Here is a 21,383-nt window from a genome sequence, read left to right as displayed (position 1 = left end):
AGACTGTTGGAGATAACTTTGGCAATTTCTACATAGAAGAGTCTCAATCCTTCATAATTGAATAACTATGGATGGAGTCTCCCTTTTGTATGGACATACCCAGATGGAACCCATCTGGGGAATTTACACTATGTTTATGGTTTACCCAAAACTCAGTCAACAGACTTCTGTACTTCATTTGGGCAGTATAGCAGAGGATTATTAAATTTGTGTCCGTCCAGATTAAGTTCAAGTCTCTGGAGAGGAGCTCAAACTCAACCTTCTGAGAGCGTTATCACTGAGCCAGACGGACACCTATATGCCTATGTGAAGGCTGAAGTTAAGACTGTAGATTGTTAACATCAAGTTTCTGACAATGATTGTGAAAAAGAGCAAAAATTTGTACTAAGTATACAAATTTTCTTTACTTGGTGCAGTTTCAAAAGGAAGGTTGTACAAGTGCTAGGACTGTATTTATTTTAAACATCTTCACCTGCAAAATGCTGAGAAGATTGGTCACCCGCCATTGTACTTGAATCTTTGCCGCCTGTTACAAGTTTTGTTCTGCAATGTAATGGTTTGGGGCCACCAGAATCCCACTTTGGAGTTACTACTGCATAACGCAAGAGCTCTTCGTACTCATCCTTACAGGAAGAAAGAAACATGTTTAGCACTAAAAAACAAAACAACTTATTTCTTCAAAATAACTATTCTGATGCACTCAGGATAGAAACAGCTCAGCAGAATTAAATTTAAATATGAAAGCATAATACTGTAGATCGTGGAAATACTCAGTCGGGGTAATATCTGAAAAGAAAGAATTGGAATGTTTCGGGTCAATAGCATCTCTTGCTTCTACCTCCAAAGATGCTGCCTGATCGGAGTATTTCCAGCATTTTATGGTTTGATTTTAACTTTAAAATCAACAACTATCCTACATTGGTTAATTTTAGTAAATTTTAATCTTCCCAGGCATCACAGGTGTTGCTATGGTAAGTCATTTCATAATGGTAATTTTTGGTTTCTGGTGGTATAATTTCAAAAATATTTTCAAAACCGGATAAATCACCATTACCATAATTTGCACTTTATCACAGGATGGAACTCAGCAAAAGCATAAAATGTGCAGTGCCAGAAGTCAGCCATCTGTTATACATTCTGAATAATAGTTTTCCACAGTCAAACAAACAACTTGTTACTGCCCAATTTTTATACTTGCCAAAAGTTGAAAGGTCCATCCACAGTATTTCCCAATTGATCAATCACATCTTGTCAACCTTCCTGTAATGCCTGAAATTTACAACCATACTTGGTAATTTGGTGCAGTGAGGTAATTCGGTGCAGAGTGGGAGAAGGTGCTTGGAAGGTAAGTAAGTGCTTTTTACTCATTTTTACCTTTTCAAATTGTGTGTGTGGGAGGGGGACACTGAAGTGACATCACAGAAAAGCTGTGACCTGATTGGCTGGTTGGGAATCTACACTAAATTAAAAAAATTAAGCATTGGTAAACTAATAAAACATAATTATAATTTAGAGGGGTATCTAAGCCAGAGATCGGAGAGTACTGTATTTAGCTTTCATATTTATAGTAGAAATCTAGTGCTAGGAAACATATAGTTAACACTAACTTTAAAAAAAAACTTTTAGATTTAATTTACTAATTAATTGACGCAATGTCAATTAGAGGGGTGCAGTGCTCTGACTGTGAGTTGTGGCAGGTCCGGTAGGCTTCCAGCGTCCCGGATGGCTTCATCTGCAGAAAGTGCACCCAACTGGAGCTCCTCACAAACCGCATGGTTCGGTTGGAACAGCAGTTGGATGCACTTAGGAGCATGCAGGTGGCAGAAAGCCATAGATAGCAGTTATATAAATGTGGTCACACCCAAGGTGCAGGCAGAGAAATGGGTGACCACCAGAAAGGGCAGGCAGTCAGTGCAGGAATCCCCTGTGGTTGTCCCCCTCTCGAACAGATATACCCCTTTGGATACTGTCGGGGGGGATAGCCTATCAGGGGAAAACAGCAACAGCCAGAGCAGTGGCACCACGGCTGGCTCTGATGTTCAGAAGGGAGGGTCAAAGCGCAGAAGAGCAATAGTCATAGGGGACTCTATAGTCAGGGGCACAGATAGGCGCTTCTGTGGACGTGAAAGAGACTCCAGAATGGTATGTTGCCTCCCTGGTGCCAGGGTCCAGGATGTCTCCGAACGGGTAGAGGGCATCCTGAAGGGGAAGGGCAAACAGGCAGAGGTCGTTGTACATATTGGTACTAATGACATAGGCAGGAAGGGGCATGAGGTCCTGCAGCAAGAGTTTAGGGAGCAAGGCAGAAAGTTAAAAGACAGGACCTCTAGGGTTGTAATCTCGGGATTACTCCCTGTGCCACGTGCCAGTGAGGCTAGAAATAGGAAGTTAGAGCAGCTAAACAAGTGGCTAAACAGCTGGTGTAGCAGGGAGGGTTCCCGTTATCTGGACCACTGGGAGCTCTTCCGGGGCAGGTGTGACCTATATAAGGACGGGTTGCATCTAAACTGGAGAGGCATAAATATCCTGGCCGCGAGGTTTGCTAGTGTCACACGGGAGGGTTTAATTTAGTATGGCAGGGGGGTGGGCACAGGAGCAATAGGTCAGACGGTGAGAGCATTGAGGGAGAACTAGGGAATAGGGCCAGTATGGCTCTGAGGCAGAGCAGACAGGGTGAAGTTGCTGAACACAGCGGGTCTGGTGGCCTGAAGTGCATGTTTTAATGCAAGTAGTATTACAGGTAAGGCAGATGAATTTAGAGCTTGGATTAGTACTTGGAGCTATGATGTTGTTGCCATTACAGAGACCTGGTTGAGGGAAGGGCAGGATTGGCAGCTAAACGTTCCAGGATTTAGATGTTTCAGGCGGGATAGAGGGGGATGCAAAAGGGGTGGTAGAGTTGCACTGCTGGTGAGGGAGAATATCACAGCTGTACTGCGAGAGGACACCTCAGAGGGCAGTGAGGCTATATGGGTAGAGATCAGGAATAAGAAGGGTGCAGTCACAATGTTGGGGGGTTTACTACAGGCCTCCCAACAGCCAGCGGGAGATAGAGGAGCAGATAGGTAGAAAGATTTTGGAAAAGAGTAAATACAGGGTTGTTGTGATGGGAGACTTCAACTTCCCCAATATTGACTGGGACTCACTTAGTACCAGGGGCTTAGACGGGGCAGAGTTTCTAAGGAGCATCCAGGAGGGCATCTTAAAACAATATGTAGACAGTGCAACTAGGGACGGGGCTGTGCTGGACCTGGTATTGGGGAATGAGCCCCGCCAGGTGGTAGAAGTTTCAGTAGGGGAGCATTTCGGGAACAGTGACCACAATTCAGTAAGTTTTAAAGTGCTGGTGGACAAAGATAAGAGTGGTCCGAGGGTGAATGTGCTAAATTGGGGGAAGGCTAATTATAACAATATTAGGCGGGAACTGAAGAACCTAGATTGGGGGTGGATGTTTGAGGGTAAATCAACATCTGACATGTGGGAGGCTTTCAAGTGTCAGTTGAAAGGAATTCAGGACCGGCATGTTCCTGTGAGGAAGAAGGATACATACAGCAATTTTTGGGAACTTTGGATAACGAGAGATAGTGTAGGCCTCGTCAAAAAGAAAAAGGAGCCATTTGTCAGGGCTAAAAGGCTGGGAACAGACGAAGCCTGCGTGGAATATAAGGAAAGTAGGAAGGAACTTAAGCAAGGAGTCAGGAGGGCTAGAAAGGGGTCACGAAAAGTCATTGGCAAATAGGGTTAAGGAAAATCCCAAGGCTTTTTACACGTACATAAAAAGCAAGAGGGTAGCCAGGGAAAGGGTTAGCCCACTGAAGGATAGGCAAGGGAATCTATGTGTGGAGCCAGAGGAAATGGGCAAGGTACTAAATGAATACTTTGCATCAGTATTCACCAAAGAGAAGGAATTGGTAGATGTTGAGTCTGGAGAAGGCTGTGTAGATAGCCTGGGTCACATTGAGATCCAAAAAGACAAGGTGTTGGGTGTCTTGAAAAATATTAAGGTAGATAAGTCCCCAGGGCCTGATGGGATCTACCCCAGAATACTGAAGGAGGCAAGAGAGGAAATTGCTGAGGCCTTGACAGAAATCTTTGGATCCTCACTATATTCAGGTGATGTCCCGGAGGACTGGAGAATAGCCAATGTTGTTCCTTTGTTTAAGAAGGGTAGCAAGGATAATCCAGGGAACTACAGGCTGGTGAGCCTTACGTCAGTGGTAGGGAAATTACTGGAGAGAATTCTTCGAGACAGGATCTACTCCCATTTGGAAGCAAATGGACGTATTAGTGAGAGGCAGCATGGTTTTGTGAAGGGGAGGTCTTGTCTCACTAACTTGATAGAGTTTTTCGAGGAGGTCACAAAGATGATGGATGCAGGTAGGGCAGTGGATGTTGTTTATATGGGCTTCAGTAAGGCGGATACAGAACTGGCTAGGTTATAGAAGGCAGAGAGTAGCAATGGAAGGATGCTTTTCTAATTGGAGGGCTGTGACTAGTGGTGTTCCACAGGGATCAGTGCTGGGAGCTTTGCTGTTTGTAGTATAGATAAATGACTTGGAGGAAAATGTAACTGGTCTGATTAGTAAGTTTGCAGACGGCACAAAGGTTGGTGGAATTGCAGATAGTGATGAGGACTGTCCGAGGATACAGCAGGATTTAAATCGTTTGGAGACTTGGGCGGAGAGATGGCAGATGGAGTTTAATCCGGACAAATGTGAGGTAATGCATTTTGGAAGGTCTAATGCAGGTAGGGAATATACAGTGAATGGTAGAACCCTCAATAGTATTGAAAGTCAGAGAGATCTAGGTGTACAGTTCCACAGGTCACTGAAAGGGGTAGCACAGGTGGAGAAGATAGTCAAGAAGGCATACGGCATGCTTGCCTTCATTGGCCGGGGCATTGAGTATAAGAATTGGCAAGTCATGTTGCAACTGTACTGAACCTTAGATAGGCCACACTTGGAGTATAGTGTTCAATTCTGGTCGCCACACTACCAGAAGGATGTGGAGGCTTTAGAGAGGGTGCAGAAGAGATTTACCAGAATGCTGCCTGGTATGGAGGGCATTAGCTATGAGGAGCAGTTGAGTAAACTTGGTTTGTTCTCACTGGAACGACAGAGGTTGAGGGGCGACCTGATAGAGGTTTACAAAATTGTGAGGGGCATAGACAGAGTGGATAGTCAGAGGCTTTTCCCCAGGGTAGAGGGGTCAATTACTAGGGGGCATAGGTTTAAGGTGCGAGGGGCAAGGTTTAGAGTAGATGTACGAGGCAAGTTTTTTTTTTTTAAAACACAGTGGGTAGTGGGTGCCTGGAACACGCTACCAGAGGTGGTGGAGGAAGCAGGGACGATAGTGACATTTAAGGGGCATCTTGACAAATACATGAATAGGATGGGAATAGATAGATACGGACCCAGGAAGTGTAGAAGATTGTAGTTTAGTCAGGCAGCATGGTCGGCACGGGCTTGGAGGGCCGAAGGGCCTGTTTCTGTGCTGTACCTTTCTTTCAAACCTTTTCTCCCCTCGGGACCAACTTTTGCCAACTGGCCAACCCACGCTGGATGACCTTCATGACTCATGCCACAATTACCTTTAATGCAATAAGGGGAGCTTGATTGGTCCTTACAATCTCACTCTAACCAGCTTCACAGGAGGAGGGGGAAATGCGCATATCAGGTGCAGCAGCCAGTTCCATTGTGCCATTTACATGATAATGGAAAAACCTCACATGTAAGCCATGCGTGCAATAGCAACAAAGTGCTGGATGCACCTGGGAGATGCTACCCCAGAATGCGGACAGCCTCATGGGCTTTTGGCGTGTTTTTAATGTGCTGTCAGAGGTCAGTTATAGCAGCGTAGTCTTTTCATTTGGAGTCAGTTGTAAATTAATAATGGACTCTGGGGTCTCAACCCAAGGAGAAATTTTTCACCCACCACTTTTCATTCAAAAACCAGAAACTTCTCTCGTTTGCCAGTTTTTCCGAGCTTACACGTGGGCTTTGAATCCTTATTTGCACTGGCACAATTAACAAAACTAAGCCTCAAGAAATCTTCATTACACTGCTTTGTTCCAGAGTTAAGTTTCTTCTTTGTAGGCTGTTAACCAGAGGCCCTGGAGATCTGTACAGATCTAACACTAACACTGCTCTGCCCTGCTATGGACTCTCCCCGTGCAGCTCTCTCCAGCAGATTCAGTGGAGAGTTCCTGGCCAGAAGGTACACCGTCTATGTGTCTCTGGCCTTCGCTTACTTGTAAGAAAATGATTCATCTGCACAGCCCTCTGGTCTTGCTTGCCAGCAGCTACAAAATGGACGAATCTCTCCAAGGTGATTTGGCACCAAAAGCACATACATACAGGGCAGGTGATGTCAGGTGTACGTGGTCTATGATCTGCTCACTGCTGCTACTTCTGGCCAGAAGACTGCACACAGCTTCATTTCCTTATTATTTACAAGACGGCAAAGGCTGCCATTCTCAATAAATATGCCGCTTCTCCCAAGATCAGGACCACGGTGGGAACTCTACAACCAACCGCTCTGCAACCCACCGGTGGGTCGTGATTCTCACTTTGAAAATCCCTGCTTTATAGCACCACTGGAGGCTTTAAGCCACCCAGCTTTTTAAACAGAACAAGAATACTACTTAAACTTCAAGACTAGAAATGAAAAACTGAATGTTCCCATAAACTGGCAATAAGAAATTACACTGACAGTTCTAGTAAAAGCTTTGGAGATGCCAATTTGCACTCATAAAACTTATGCAACACGACAGTTTACGTGGCAGACTGTATTGCCACAAAATGCAGCGTTCAGTTTTTGAAGGTCCTTCAGAGGATGCAAACAAGATTTACTAAAATGAATCCAGGGTGAGGAATTCGGCTGGAGAAGTGGGGATTGTTCTTCTTGGAGAAAAGGAGGTTAAGGGGAGTTTTGATAGAAATGTACAGATAGCAGTTTTGGTTAGGTCAGACAAAGAAAAGCTGATGAAAATTAGCTGATTAAACAAGACCAGGGCATACAGTTTTAAACCGATAAATGCAGGGTATGTGAGGAAGAACATTTTAAATATGTGATTTGTAATGACCTGGAACTTATGAGTCGTGGAAGTGGAGATGATGCACCATTTCAAAGGAAATTGGATGGGCATGCGAGGGGAAAACGTACAGGGCTGCAGAGAAGTGTGAAAAACGACTGACTGGGTTGCTCTAGAGATCCAGTATGGACTCATTCACCAATTTCCCCATGTACGCTGACCTACATCAGTTTCCAGTTAGACAATATCACGACTGCAAAATTCGTATCCTTGTTTCAAAAGTCTCCATGGCCTTGCACCTTCTTTATGTAACCTCCCACCCTCCTGCTGCCACAACCATTTTATGCCTGTGGGCCTCCAATTTTAGAATCCCGGATTTTAAATCTCTCCACCATTGGCTGTGCCTTCAGCTGTCTAGGCTTTAATTCTTTAAATTCCCTTCATAAATCTCTCTGCCTTTGAGATGAGCCTTGAAACATAGAACCATCGAAAATAGGTGCAGGTGTCGGCCATTCGAGCCTGCACCACCTTCAATATGATCATGGCTGATCAAGCAAATTCAGCACCCACTCCCACTTTCCCTCCATACCCCTTGATTCTTTTAGCCGCAAGGGCCATGTCTAGCTCCCTCTTGAATGTATCCAATGAACTGGCCCCAACAGCTTTCTGTGGTAGAGAATTCCACAAGTTTGAGAGAAGAAGTTCTTCCTCATCTCAGTCCTGAATGGCTTACCCCGTATTCTTAGGCTGTGGCCCTTAGTTCTGTAGTCCCCAACATCAGCAACATTCTTCATGCATCTAACCTGTCCAGTCCCAACAGGATATTATGTTTCTATGAGATCCGCACTCATTCTTCTAAACTCATGAGTTCAAGCCCAGTCGATCCAGTCTTTCTTCATGTCAGTCCTGCCATCCTGGGAATTAGTCTGGTGAACCTTCGCTGGACACCCGCAATAGCAAGGATGTCCTTCTTCAAACTAGGAGACCGTAACTCCACACAATACTCAAAAGGTGTGGCCTCACCAAGGCCCTGTATAACTGCAGCAAGATATCATACCTCCTACTTAAAACCTTTTGCTATGAAGGCCAACATGCCATTAGCTTTCCTCACCACCTGCTGTACCTGCATGCCAACCTTCCTGATTAAGTTTTCAGTCATATGCCCACATATCCATACAAGGCACGGTGGTACAGTGGTTACCACTGCTGCCTCACAGCACCAGGGACCCTGGTTCAGTTCTGGCCTTCGATCACTGTCTGTGTGGAGTTTATACGTTCTCCTAGTGTCTGCATGGGTTTCCTCCGGGTGCTCTGGTTTCCTCCCACAGTCCAAAGATGTGCAGGTTAGGTGGATTGGCATTTATAAATTGCCCCTAAGTGTCCAGGGAGCTTCAGGTTATGTTATAGGGTTATGAGGAGAGTGGACATGGGCAGAGTGTTCATTTGCAGGGCCAGTGTAGACCCAATGGGCCAAATGGACTCCTTATGCACTGTAGGGATTCTATAGTTTCCTTATGTGACTCGGCGCCAATTCTTTTGATAACACTCCTGTGAAATGCATGAGGATGTTTGTGTACCTTAGTGCCTTTCCATCGCTAATAAGGCAATGCTTTCCACCTTGCATAGTTTGTTGAATTCAAGACTACAAATGAGCCAACAACTTTGTTGAATCCTGAATGTTTTCTACCGCGGAGTTAGAATAAAAGGTGAAACTCAGTCTCCTGCACCTCAGTGACTAACTCTGGAACAGCTAATAGTAGTGCTGAGCTCCACGAAAAGCACGAGAACTCTACTCTCAGTAATTTATGCAAAGTTGCATCATTTTATTTATTTATTTTACACTGACTGGGAGTAGAGAAATGGAATCTACACAAGGTTTATATCTGGAACCGTTCTCATTAGTCTCTATTCACATTGTAAGAAATCAAGTTCAATATATCATTTATAAGAAAAGACACCCAAGTTAAAGAATGAAAATTAAAATCAATGAAGGGTCTTGAGGGGGAGAAACAAATTACAAAAAAACTTAAATGATTGCCATGCTTTGGGCTGTATCTTTGGGTAAAATTAAGTATTTTTCTCTTTATTTATTCATTCACAGGGTGGGAGTCACTGGCCAAACCAGCATTTGTTGCCCTTCGCTTATTAGACTTTAGACAGTGATGGTGAGCCATTGACTTGAACCACTGCAGCTTGTGGTGTAGGTGCATCATGGCACTGTTGCAAAAAAGAGTGAAGAAACGGCAATACAGTCCAAATCAGGATGATATGGGGCTTGGGCAGGAACTTGCAAATGTTTTCATAGAATTTACAGTGCAGAAGGAGGCCATTCGGCCCATCGAGTCTGCATCGGCTCTTGGAAAGAGCACCCTACCCAAGGTCCACGCCTCCACCCTATCCCATTAACCCAGTAACCCCACCCAACACTAAGGGCAATTTTAGACGCTAAGGGCAATTTATCATGGCCAATCCACCTAACCTGCACATCTTTGGACTGTGGGAGGAAACCGGAGCACCCGGAGGAACCCACGCACACACGGGGAGGATGTGCAGACTCCGCACAGACAGTGACCCAAGCCGGAATCGAACCTGGGACCCTGGAGCTGTGACGCAATTGTGCTATCCACAATGCTACCGTGATGCCCCTGCGATCCCCTCCATCTCCAGTCTGTGTTTTAGGTGGTACCATGGATTTGCAAGATGCTGTTGAATAAGCCTAGGTGAACTGTTGCAGTGTATCTTGTAGGTGGTACACACTGTTGCCAGCAGATGTGGAGCGAGTGAATGTTTAAGATGGTGGATGGGGTGCCAATCAAGTGGGCTTTGTCCTGGATGATGTCGAGCTGCCACTCATCCACACAAGTGGAGTGTATCACATCACACTCCTGACCTGTCTCTTCGGAACAAAAAAGATAATGTGTGGGTCATTTGGCCATGCCTCACCATTCAACATCATAGCCAATCCACTATCTCAGTGCCATACCCCCGTGCTGTCCCCATTCCCAGGGACCATAGAGTCGAGAAATCTAGTTCCTTCTTAAATATATTCAGTGACCTGACTCCCACAATCTTCTGTGGTAGATAATTCCACAGGTTTACCACCCTTAGTGAAGAGATTTCTCCTCCTCAGTCCTAAATTGCCTCCCCTGTACCGAGACCCCTTGTTCTTGACCCTCCAACAAGAAACAACATCCCTGAATCCCAGTCTGTCCAACCATGTCAGAATTTTATAATTTCAATGAGATGTAGATTTACTGTCATGTGTACCGAGCTTCAGTGAAAAGTGTTCTGTATACAGTCCAGGCAGATCGTTCCATGCATAAAACAAACATAGGACATACGATAAAAACATAAATACATAGACATTGGGTGAAGCATACGGAGTATAGTGCTAACAGTTTAGCAGACGAGTCGATAGATCAGTTCATTCCATAAGAGGGTCATTCAGGAGTCTGGCAACAGCGGGGAATCTATTTTTGAATCTGTTAGTGCGCATTTAGACTTTTCTATCATCTGCCTGATGGAAGAGGTTGGAAGAGAGAATTCTCTCTCAGGGGCTGTTTAGCACAGGGCTAAATCGCTGGCTTTGAAAGCAGACCCAGGCAGGCCAGCAGCACGGTTCAATTCCCGTAACAGCCGCCGGAATGTGGCGACTAGGGGCTTTTCACAATAACTTCATTTGAAGCCTACTTGTGACAATAAGCGATTTTCATTCATCCCGGTGGGAAGGGTCTTTGATTATGCTGTCCGCTTTCCAGGGCAGCGAGAGGTGTAGATAGAGTAAATGAGTGGGAGGTGGGTTCACGTGATGGACTGTGCTGTGTTCACGGCTCTGTAGTTTCTTACAATCTTGAGCCGAGTAATCTTGCTAGACCAAGCGGTGATGCAGCCAGATAGGGTGCTTTCTATGATACTTTCAATGATGCATCTGTTAAAATTGGTAAGAATCCATGTGGACATGCCACCTTTCCCTTGTTTCTTGAGGAAGTATAGGCACTTGTGTTTTCTTGGTCTCAGTGTCGAGGTGGGTGCACCACGACAGATTGTTGATGTGTACACCTAGGAATTTGAATGCGTCAACCATCTCCACCTCGGCACCATTGATGCAGTCAGGGGTGTGAATGATACTTTGCTTCTTGAAGCCGATGACCATCTTAGTTGTTGAGAGATTGTTGTCATTGCACCATGCCACTAGGTTCTCTATCTCCCTCCTGTACTCTAACTGATCATTGTTTGAGATCCAACCCACTACAATCATGTCAATCAAACTTGTAGATGAGAGTTGGAGCCAAATTTTGCCAAACGTTTGTGTGTATAAGGAGTATAGTAGAGGGCTAAGTACGCAGCCTTGCAGGCCCCAGTATTGAGGATTATCGTGGAGGTGTTGTTGTTTAATCTTGCTGATTGTGGTCTATGGGTCAGAAATCGAGGCTCCAGTTGCAGAGAGAGGAGTCAAAACCGAGGTTTTGGAGTTTGGATGGGATTGTGTTGAAGGTGGAGCTGTAATCAATGAATAGGAGTCTGACGTAGGAGTTCTTGTTGTCGAGATGCTCCAGGAATGAGCGTAGTGCCAGGGAGATGGAGTCCGCTGTGGACTGATTATGGCTGTATGCAAATTGCAGTGGATCAAGGCATCCTGGGAGAATGGAGTCGATGTGTCTCATGACCAACCTCTCATTCTTCTAAACGCCAGTGAATACAGGCCTATTTGACCCAATTGTTCGTCATATGATAACCTTGCCATACCAGGAATCAGTTTGGTGAACCTCGTTGCACTCCCACTGTGGGAACAGGACGCAATGCCAAGGTATGGTTTCACCAAGGCCCTGTACAGCTGCAGCAAGATATCCTTGCTCCTGTATTCAAGCCTTCTTGCAATTAAATCTTTACTCAGAGAGTAGTACGGGCGTGGAATGCCCTGCCTGCAACAGTAGTAGACTCGCCAACACGAAGGGCATTCAAATGGTAATTGGATAGACATATGGACAATAAGGGAATAGTGTAGATGGGCTTTAGAGTAGTTTCACAGGTCGGCGCAACATCGAGGGCCGAAGGGCCTGTACTGCGCTGTAATGTTCTATGTTCTAACATACCGTTTGCCATACTAATTGCTTGTTGCCCGAATGTTTCCTTTCAACGATTGGTGTACAAGGACCCAACAGGTCCCTTCGTACGTCAACATTTCCCAATCTATCGCTATTTAAATAATCATTCTGTTTTTCCTCCCAAATAGATAACTTCACACTTATCCACTCTGCTACCCACTCACTCAACTTGTCTAAAATCGCCTTGTAGTCTTTTTATCTCCTTCCACTTCTCCAAGACAGGAAAGAATAAAAGGGTCTTTTTCAGAGGGGCAGGCAGTGGCTTGAGGTACCGCAGGGATTAGTGCTTGGACCCCAGGTATTCATGATCTGTGTCAATGATTTGGATATGGGAACCAAATGTAGTATTTCCTTTGCTGACGGCAGAATCCAAACTGAACACCAGTGAACAGATCATTACTGATTAAGTCTCACTTGATATCACTGTTTTTTTTTAATTAAATATTTTATTGAAAATTTCTGGTCAACCAACACAGTACATTGTGCATCCTTTACACAATATTATAACAACACAAATAACAATGACCTGTTTTATAAACAAAAAAAAAAAAATGAATAAATCATAAATAACAAAAATGAAAACTAGCCCTAATTGGCAACTGCCTTGTCACAAGTAACACTCTCCAAAAATATAATTTAACAGTCCAATATATAATTATCTGTAGCAACGACCTATACATACTATACAGTATATATTAACAACCCTGAGTGTCCTTCTGGTTCCTCCTCTCCCCCCCCCCCCCCCCCCACCCCCGATCCTGGGCTGCTGCTGCTGCCTTCTTTTTCCCATTCCGTCTATCTTTCTGCGAGGTATTCGACGAACGGTTGCCACCGCCTGGTGAACCCTTGAGCCGACCCTTTTAGGACGAACTTAATCCGCTCTAGCTTTATAAACCCCGCCATGTCATTTATCCAGGTCTCCACCCCCGGGGGCTTGGCTTCTTTCCACATTAGCAATATCCTGCGCCGGGCTACTAGGGACGCAAAGACCAAAACATCGGCCTCTCTCGCCTCCTGCGCAACCCCAAATATAGCCAACCCCCAGCTTGGTTCGACCCGGACTCCTACTACTTTTGAACGCACCTTTGTCACCCCCATCCAAAACCCCTGTAGTGCCGGGCATGACCAAAACATATGGGTATGATTCGCTGGGCTTCTCGAGCACCTCACACACCTATCCTCCACCCCAAAAAATTTACTGAGCCGTGCTCCAGTCATATGTGCCCTGTGTAATACCTTAAACTGAATCAGGCTTAGCCTGGCACACGAGGACGACGAGTTTACCCTGCTTAGGGCATCTGCCCACAGCCCCTCCTCGATCTCCTCCCCCAGCTCTTCTTCCCATTTCCCTTTTAGTTCATCTACCATAGTCTCCCCTTCGTCCCTCATTTCCCTATATATATCTGACACCTTACCATCCCCCACCCATGTCTTTGAGATCACTCTGTCCTGCACCTCGTGTCGGGAGCTGCGGGAATTCCCTCACCTGTTGCCTCGCAAAAGCCCTCAGTTGCATATACCTGAATGCATTCCCTTGGGGCAACCCATATTTCTCGGTCAGCGCTCCCAGACTCGCGAACTTCCCATCCACAAACAGATCTTTCAGTTGCGTTATTCCTGCTCTTTGCCACATTCCACATTCCATATCCCCCATCCATTCCCCCCGGGGCAAACCTATGGTTGTTTCTTATCGGGGACCCCCCCAAGGCTCCAGTCTTTCCCCTATGCCGTCTCCACTGTCCCCAAATCTTCAGTGTAGCCACCACCACCGGGCTTGTGGTGTAGTTCCTCGGTGAGAACGGCAATGGGGCTGTCACCATAGCCTGTAGGCTAGTCCCCCTACAGGACGCCCTCTCTAATCTCTTCCACGCCGCTCCCTCCTCCTCTCCCATCCACTTACTCACCATTGAAATATTAGCAGCCCAATAATACTCACTTAGGCTCGGTAGTGCCAGCACCCCCCTATCCCTGCTACGCTGTAAGAATCCCTTCCTCACTCTCGGGGTCTTCCCGGCCCACACAAAACCCATGATGCTCTTTTCAATCCTTTTAAAAAAAGCCTTCGTGATCACCACCGGGAGGCACTGAAACACAAAGAGGAATCTCGGGAGGACCACCATCTTAACCGCCTGCACCCTCCCTGCCATTGACAGGGATACCATATCCCATCTCTTGAAATCCTCCTCCATCTGTTCCACCAACCGCGTTAAATTTAACCTATGCAATGTGCCCCAATTCTTAGCTATCTGGATCCCCAGGTAACAAAAGTCCCTTGTTACCTTCCTCAACGGTAGGTCCTCTATTTCTCTACTCTGCTCCCCTGGATGCACCACAAACAACTCACTTTTCCCCATGTTCAATTTATACCCTGAAAAATCCCCAAACCCCCCAAGTATCCGCATTATTTCTGGCATCCCCTCCGCCGGGTCCGCCACGTATAGTAGCAAATCGTCCGCATACAAAGATACCCGGTGCTCTTCTCCTCCCCTAAGTACTCCCCTCCACTTCTTGGAACCCCTCAACGCTATCGCCAGGGGCTCAATCGCCAGTGCAAACAATAATGGGGACAGAGGGCATCCCTGCCTTGTCCCTCTATGGAGCCGAAAATATGCAGATCCCCGTCCATTCGTGACCACGCTCGCCACTGGGGCCCTATACAACAGCTGCACCCATCTAACATACCCCTCTCCAAAACCAAATCTCCTCAACACCTCCCACAAATAATCCCACTCCACTCTATCAAATGCTTTCTCGGCATCCATCGCCACTACTATCTCCGTTTCTCCCTCTGGTGGGGCCATCATCATTACCCCTAACAACCTCCGTATATCCGTGTTCAGCTGTCTCCCCTTCACAAACCCAGTTTGGTCCTCGTGGACCACCCCCGGGACACATTCCTCTATTCTCATTGCCATTACCTTGGCCAGGACCTTGGCATCTACATTTAGGAGGGAAATAGGTCTATAGGACCCGCATTGTAGCGGGTCCTTTTCCTTCTTTAAGAGAAGCGATATCGTTGCTTCAGACATAGTCGGGGGCAGTTGTCCCCTTTCCTTTGCCTCATTAAAGGTCCTCGTCAGTACCGGGGCGAGCAAGTCCACATATTTTCTATAGAATTCGACTGGGAATCCATCCGGTCCCGGGGCCTTTCCCGCATGCATGCTCCTAATTCCTTTCACCACTTCTTCTACCTTGATCTGTGCTCCCAGTCCCACCCTTTCCTGCTCTTCCACCTTGGGAAATTCCAGCCGATCCAAGAAGCCCATCATTCTCTCCCTCCCATCCGGTGGTTGAGCTTCATATAATTTTTTATAAAATGTCTTGAACACTCCATTCACTCTCTCCACTCCCCGCTCCATCTCTCCTTCCTCATCCCTCACTCCCCCTATTTCCCTCGCTGCTCCCCTTTTCCTCAATTGGTGTGCCAGCAACCTGCTCGCCTTCTCCCCATATTCGTACTGTACACCCTGTGCCTTCCTCCATTGTGCCTCTGCAGTGCCTGTAGTCAGCAAGTCAAATTCTACATGTAGCCTTTGCCTTTCCCTGTGCAGTCCCTCCTCCGGTGCTTCCGCATATTGTCTGTCCACCCTCAAAAGTTCTTGCAGCAACCGCTCCCGTTCCTTACTCTCCTGCTTCCCTTTATGTGCCCATATTGATATCAGCTCCCCTCTAACCACCTCCTTCAACGTCTCCCAGACCACTCCCACCTGGACCTCCCCATTATCATTGAGTTCCAAGTACTTTTCAATGCACCCCCTCACCCTTAGACACACCCCCTCATCTGCCATTAGTCCCATGTCCATTCTCCAGGGTGGGCGCCCTCCTGTTTCCTCCCCTATCTCCAAGTCCACCCAGTGTGGAGCGTGATCCGAAATGGCTACAGCCGTATACTCCGTTCCCCTCACCTTCGGGATCAATGCCCTACCCAGCACAAAAAAGTCTATTCGCGAGTAGACTTTATGGACATAGGAGAAAAACGAGAACTCCTTACTCCTAGGTCTGCTAAATCTCCACGGGTCTACACCTCCCATCTGCTCCATAAAATCTTTAAGTACCTTGGCTGCTGCCGGCCTCCTTCCAGTCCTGGACTTCGACCTATCCAGCCCTGGTTCCAACACTGTATTAAAATCTCCCCCCATTATCAGCTTTCCCATCTCTAGGTCCGGAATGCGTCCTAGCATCCGCCTCATAAAATTGGCATCATCCCAGTTCGGGGCATATACGTTTACCAAAACCACCGTCTCCCCCTGTAGTTTGCCACTCACCATCACGTATCTGCCCCCGTTATCCGCCACTATAGTCTTTGCCTCGAACATTACCCGCTTCCCCACTAATATAGCCACCCCCCTGTTTTTCGCATCTAGCCCCGAATGGAACACCTGCCCCACCCATCCTTTGCGTAGCCTAACCTGGTCTATCAGTTTCAGGTGCGTTTCCTGTAACATAACCACATCTGCCTTAAGTTTCTTAAGGTGTGCGAGTACCCGTGCCCTCTTTATCGGCCCGTTCAGCCCTCTCACGTTCCACGTTATCAGCCGAGTTGGGGGGCTTCCTACCCCCCCCCCTTGTCGATTAGCCATCACCTTTTTCCAGCTCCTCACCCGGTTCCCACGCAGCTGTATCTTCCCCAGGCGGTGCCCCCCCGCCCATCCTCTCCCATACCAGCTCCCCCCTCTCCCCAGCAGCAGCAACCCAGTAATTCCTCCCCCACCCCCCCGCTAGATCCCACACTAGCGTAATTACTCCCCCCATGTTGCTCCCAGAAGTCAGCAAACTCTGGCTGACCTCGGCTTCCCCCCGTGACCTCGGCTCGCACCGCGCGACGCTCCCTCCTTCCTGCTTCTCTATTCCCGCCATGATTATCATAGCGCGGGAACCAAGCCCGCGCTTCTCCCTTGGCCCCGCCCCCAATGGCCAACACCCCATCTCCTCCACCTCCCCTCCTCCCCCCATCACCACCTGTGGGAGAGAGAAAAGTTACCACATCGCAGGATTAGTACATAAAACCCCTCTTTGCCCCCCACATTCGCCCCACCACTTTGTTCGAACGTTCTTTTTAATAACCCGCTCATTCCAGTTTTTCTTCCACAATAAAAGTCCACGCTTCATCCGCCGTCTCAAAGTAGTGGTGCGTCCCTCGATACGTGACCCACAGTCTTGCCGGTTGCAGCATTCCAAATTTTATCTTCTTTTTATGAAGCACCGCCTTGGCCCGATTAAAGCTCGCCCTCCTTCTCGCCACCTCCGCACTCCAGTCTTGATAAACGCGGATCACCGCGTTCTCCCATTTACTGCTCCGAGTTTTCTTCGCCCATCTAAGGATCATTTCTCTATCCTTAAAACGGAGGAATCTCACCACTATGGCTCTGGGAATTTCTCCTGCTCTCGGTCCTCGCGCCATCACTCGGTATGCTCCCTCCACCTCCAACGGACCCGCCGGGGCCTCTGCTCCCATTAACGAGTGCAGCATCGTGCTCACATATGCCCCGACGTCCGCTCCCTCCACACCTTCAGGAAGACCAAGAATCCTCAGGTTGTTCCTCCTTGCGTTGTTTTCCAGTGCCTCCAACCTTTCCACACATCGTTTCTGATGTGCCTCCTGCGTCTCCGTCTTCACCACCAGGCCCTGTATATCGTCCTCATTCTCGGCTGCCTTTGCCTTCACGACCCGAAGCTCCCGCTCCTGGGTCTTTTGTTCCTCCTTTAGCCCTTCGATCGCCTGTAGTATCGGGGCCAACAGCTCTTTCTTCATTTCCTTTTTGATCTCTTCCACACAGCATTTCAAGAACTCTTGTTGTTCAGGGCCCCATGTTAAACTGCCACCTTCCGACGCCATCTTGGTTTTTGCTTGCCTTCCTTGCCGCTGTTCTAAAGGATCCACTGCAATCTGGCCACTCTCTCCTCCTTTTTCCATCCGTATCCAGGGGGGATTCCGTTCTGGTTTACCGCACAGTGTTTTTAGCCGTCAAAATTGCCGTTGGGGCTCCTATCAAGAGCCCAAAAGTCCGTTTCACAGGGAGCTGCCGAAACGTGCGACTCAGCTGGTCATCGCCGCACCCGGAAGTCACTTGATATCACTGTTAATGACTCCTTCCATTACTCTGCTAATAATGGAACAATCAGGGAGTCCATATGCAGAGTCATGAATTGTGCTTATCTGAACATCTTTCCTTCTGAACCCATGATGGAGTGAAGGTCATTGATGAAGCAGCTGAAGATGGTTGGGCCTTTATTTTTCTTCAGTGTTTCACAGGATGTAGGCAGTATTGATAAGGTCTGCCTTTGTTGCCCATCCCCAAATGCTCTTACAGAGTGGTTTGCTTGGCCTTTTCAGAGGGCAGTTAGAGTCAACCACATCGCTGTGGGTCTGGAGTCACATGTAGGCCAGAGCAAGAAAAGGTGGCGGATTCCCTTCCCTGACAGGTGATTTGGACACTAGCCTGAGGAACTCCACAGAAATGTCCTGGGACTGAGAGGATTGACCGCCAATAACCATAACCATCTTCCTTTATTCTAGGTATGACTAAAAGCAGGAGAGTGTTTTCCCACCCAATTCCCAGGGCTCCATACTCAGTCAAATGCTGCCCTCATATAAAGTACATTCACTCTCACCTCACCGAGTTCAGCTCTTTTATCCATGTTTAGACAAAGGCTGCAACTGGGGTCAGGAGCCAAATTCTCCTGGCAGAATCCAAACTGAACACCAATGAGCAGGTCATTGCTGATTAGGTGTCACGTGATATCACTGTTAATGACCCCTTCCATTACTCTGCTGATAACTGAGAGTAGGCTGATGGGGTAGTAACTAGCCAAGTTAGATTTCTCCTGCTTTTTGTGGACAAGACAGACCTGGGCTACTTTACACATTTCGAGGTAGATGGCAGTGTGGTAACTATACTGGAACACCTTGGCTAGGGGCACAGGTAGTTGAAGCAAGTCTTTATGAATGAAATGAAAATCGTTTATTGTCACAAGTAGGCTTCAAATGAAGTTACTGTGAAAAGCCCCTAGTCGCCACATTCCGGCGCCTGTTCGGGGAGGCTGGTACGGGAATTGAACCGTGCTGCTGGCCTGCCTTGGTCTGCTTTAAAAGCCAGCAATTTAGCCCAGTGAGCTAAACCAGCCCCCTATTGATTAAATGTTGTCACGGTCCATAACGTTTGCAGTATCCAATGCCTTCAGCTGTTTCTTGATATCACATGGAGTGATTTGGATCGACTGAAAACTAGTATCTGGAGTGAAGCCCTCCAGGAGGTAAAGAATCATCTACTTGACTCTTCAGGGTGAAGATGATTGCAAATGCGGCAAGGTAGCACAGTGGTTGGCACTGTTGCTTCACAGCACCAGGGTCCCAGGTTCAATTCCTGGTTAGGGTCAGTCTGTGCGGAGTCTGCATGTTCCCCCCATCGGTTTCCTCCGGGTGCTCTGGCTTCCTCCCACAAGTCCCGAAAGATGTGCTGTTAGGTGAAATGGACATTCTAAATTCTCCCTCTGTGTACTCAAACAGGTGCCAGAATGTGGCGACTAGGGCTTTTCACAGTAACTTCATTGCAGCGTTAATGTAAGCCTACTTGTGACAATAATGATTATTATATATTATATGCTTCAGCCCTGTTTTTGCACTGCTTTACTGGGCTCTCCCATCATAGATAGAGATATGTGTGAAGCTCTTTAAGTTCCACCAGCATTTACAACTAGATGTGGCATGACTGCAGAGCTTAGATCTGAACTGTTGATTGTGGGATCACTTGGCTGTCTATCACATGTTGCTTCTGCTTTCAGGCATGCAAGTAGTCCTATGTTGTAGCTTCACCAGGTTGCCACTTTATTTTTAGGCATGCCTATTGCTGCTTGTGGCAAGCCCTCCTACATGCTACTGTGATATGGGGTGGGAGGAGATATACTGGATCACAAGGTTATAAATTGTGGTCGAATACAATTCTACTGCTGCTGATAGCACACAGTGCTTCACTGATGCCAGTTTTGAATTGCTGCAACTGTTTAAATCCCATTCAGCACAGCAGTAGTGCCACACATCAAGATGAAGATAGAACTCCATCTAAATAAGGACTGTGCAGCGATCACTCTACTGTGCACTCCTTCCAAGATCATTCTCGAGGTGCAGAGCCCTAAAGTATTTCAAATAGGTTTCTAACAGGCTCTACACAAATTAAGCATCACTTACTCATATTTACATTCCAATCACAGAATTGTGAGGACATAGGAGGCGGCCATTTGGCCTGCGGCTGCACTGGCTCTCAAAAAAAAAAACACATCATGACTTGGTACCATTCCCCAGCCTTTTCCTCATACCCTTGCACATTACTTGAATAGAAACAATCTAATGGCCTCTTGAATGCCTCAATTGAATCTGCCTCCACCACACTTCCAGGCAATGTATTCCAAACCCAAACTACTCATTGCGTGTAGTCTTTCTCATCACATTTGCTTCTTTTGCCAATCATCCGAGTCCTCTCATTCTTCATCCTTCTGCAAGCAGGGACAGTTTATCCCACACAGACTGTTCAGCCCCCTCATGATTTTGAGCAGCTCATCAAATCTCCTCTTGGACTTCTTCTCTGAGAACAGCCCTAATCTCTCCAATCTATCCTAACCAAACTCGCATCCCTTGAACCATTCTTGTAAACCCCTTCAGTACCCTCTCCAATGTGTTCACGTCCTTCCTAGTGTGGGTGGCATGGTGGCATGTTGGTTAGCATATAGCTCCAGGGACCCAGGTTCAATTCTAGCCTCGGGTGACTGCGTGGAGTTTGCACTTTCTCCAGTTTCTGTGTGGGTTTCCCTCCGGGTGCTCCGGTTTCCTCCCACGGTCCAAAGGTGTGCAGGTTAGATGGATTGGCCATGCTTATTTGCCCTTGGGTGTCCAAAAAGGTTAGGTTGGGTTACTGGGGTAGGGTGGAGACATGGGCTTAAATAGGTTGCTCTTTACAAAGGCCAGTTCAGACTCGATGGGTCGAATGGCCTTATTTTACACTGCAGGGATTCTATGATTCTATGAGTGGGCATCCAGAACATAATATCCCAGCTGAGGTCTAACTAGTGTCCAAATCACCTCCTTGGCTCTTGTATTCCATGCACTTATTAATAAAGCCCAGAATATTAGATGCTTAATTAACTGTTCTCTCCACCTGCCCTGCCACCTTCAAGAGCTATCCACATATACACCCCCTATTTTACTTTTTGCATTTGCGAGTATCCTAGAAGATGAGGGAGGAGGAGGATAA

At 47.0% G+C, this 21,383-nt stretch overlaps 1 protein-coding gene across 5 annotated transcripts in view; it reads right to left on the bottom strand.

The window, feature by feature from the left end:
- The window catches only part of poc5 (POC5 centriolar protein homolog (Chlamydomonas)), a 171,763-nt gene that overhangs the window by 123,770 nt on the left and 26,610 nt on the right, over window positions 1-21,383 (bottom strand). For all 5 annotated transcript variants that reach the window (XM_072516045.1, XM_072516048.1, XM_072516049.1 and 2 more), the window contains one exon: window positions 473-623. In XM_072516045.1, the coding sequence (XP_072372146.1) occupies window positions 473-623 (151 nt within the window). The remainder of the gene's footprint in view (window positions 1-472; window positions 624-21,383) is intronic.

Source organism: Scyliorhinus torazame, chromosome 9 (assembly GCF_047496885.1).
Source record: "Scyliorhinus torazame isolate Kashiwa2021f chromosome 9, sScyTor2.1, whole genome shotgun sequence".
NCBI classification, from domain to species: Eukaryota; Metazoa; Chordata; class Chondrichthyes; order Carcharhiniformes; family Scyliorhinidae; genus Scyliorhinus; species Scyliorhinus torazame.
The sequence above is the reverse complement of the archived record's forward strand: the minus strand, read 5'-3'. Positions and strand labels throughout refer to the sequence as shown.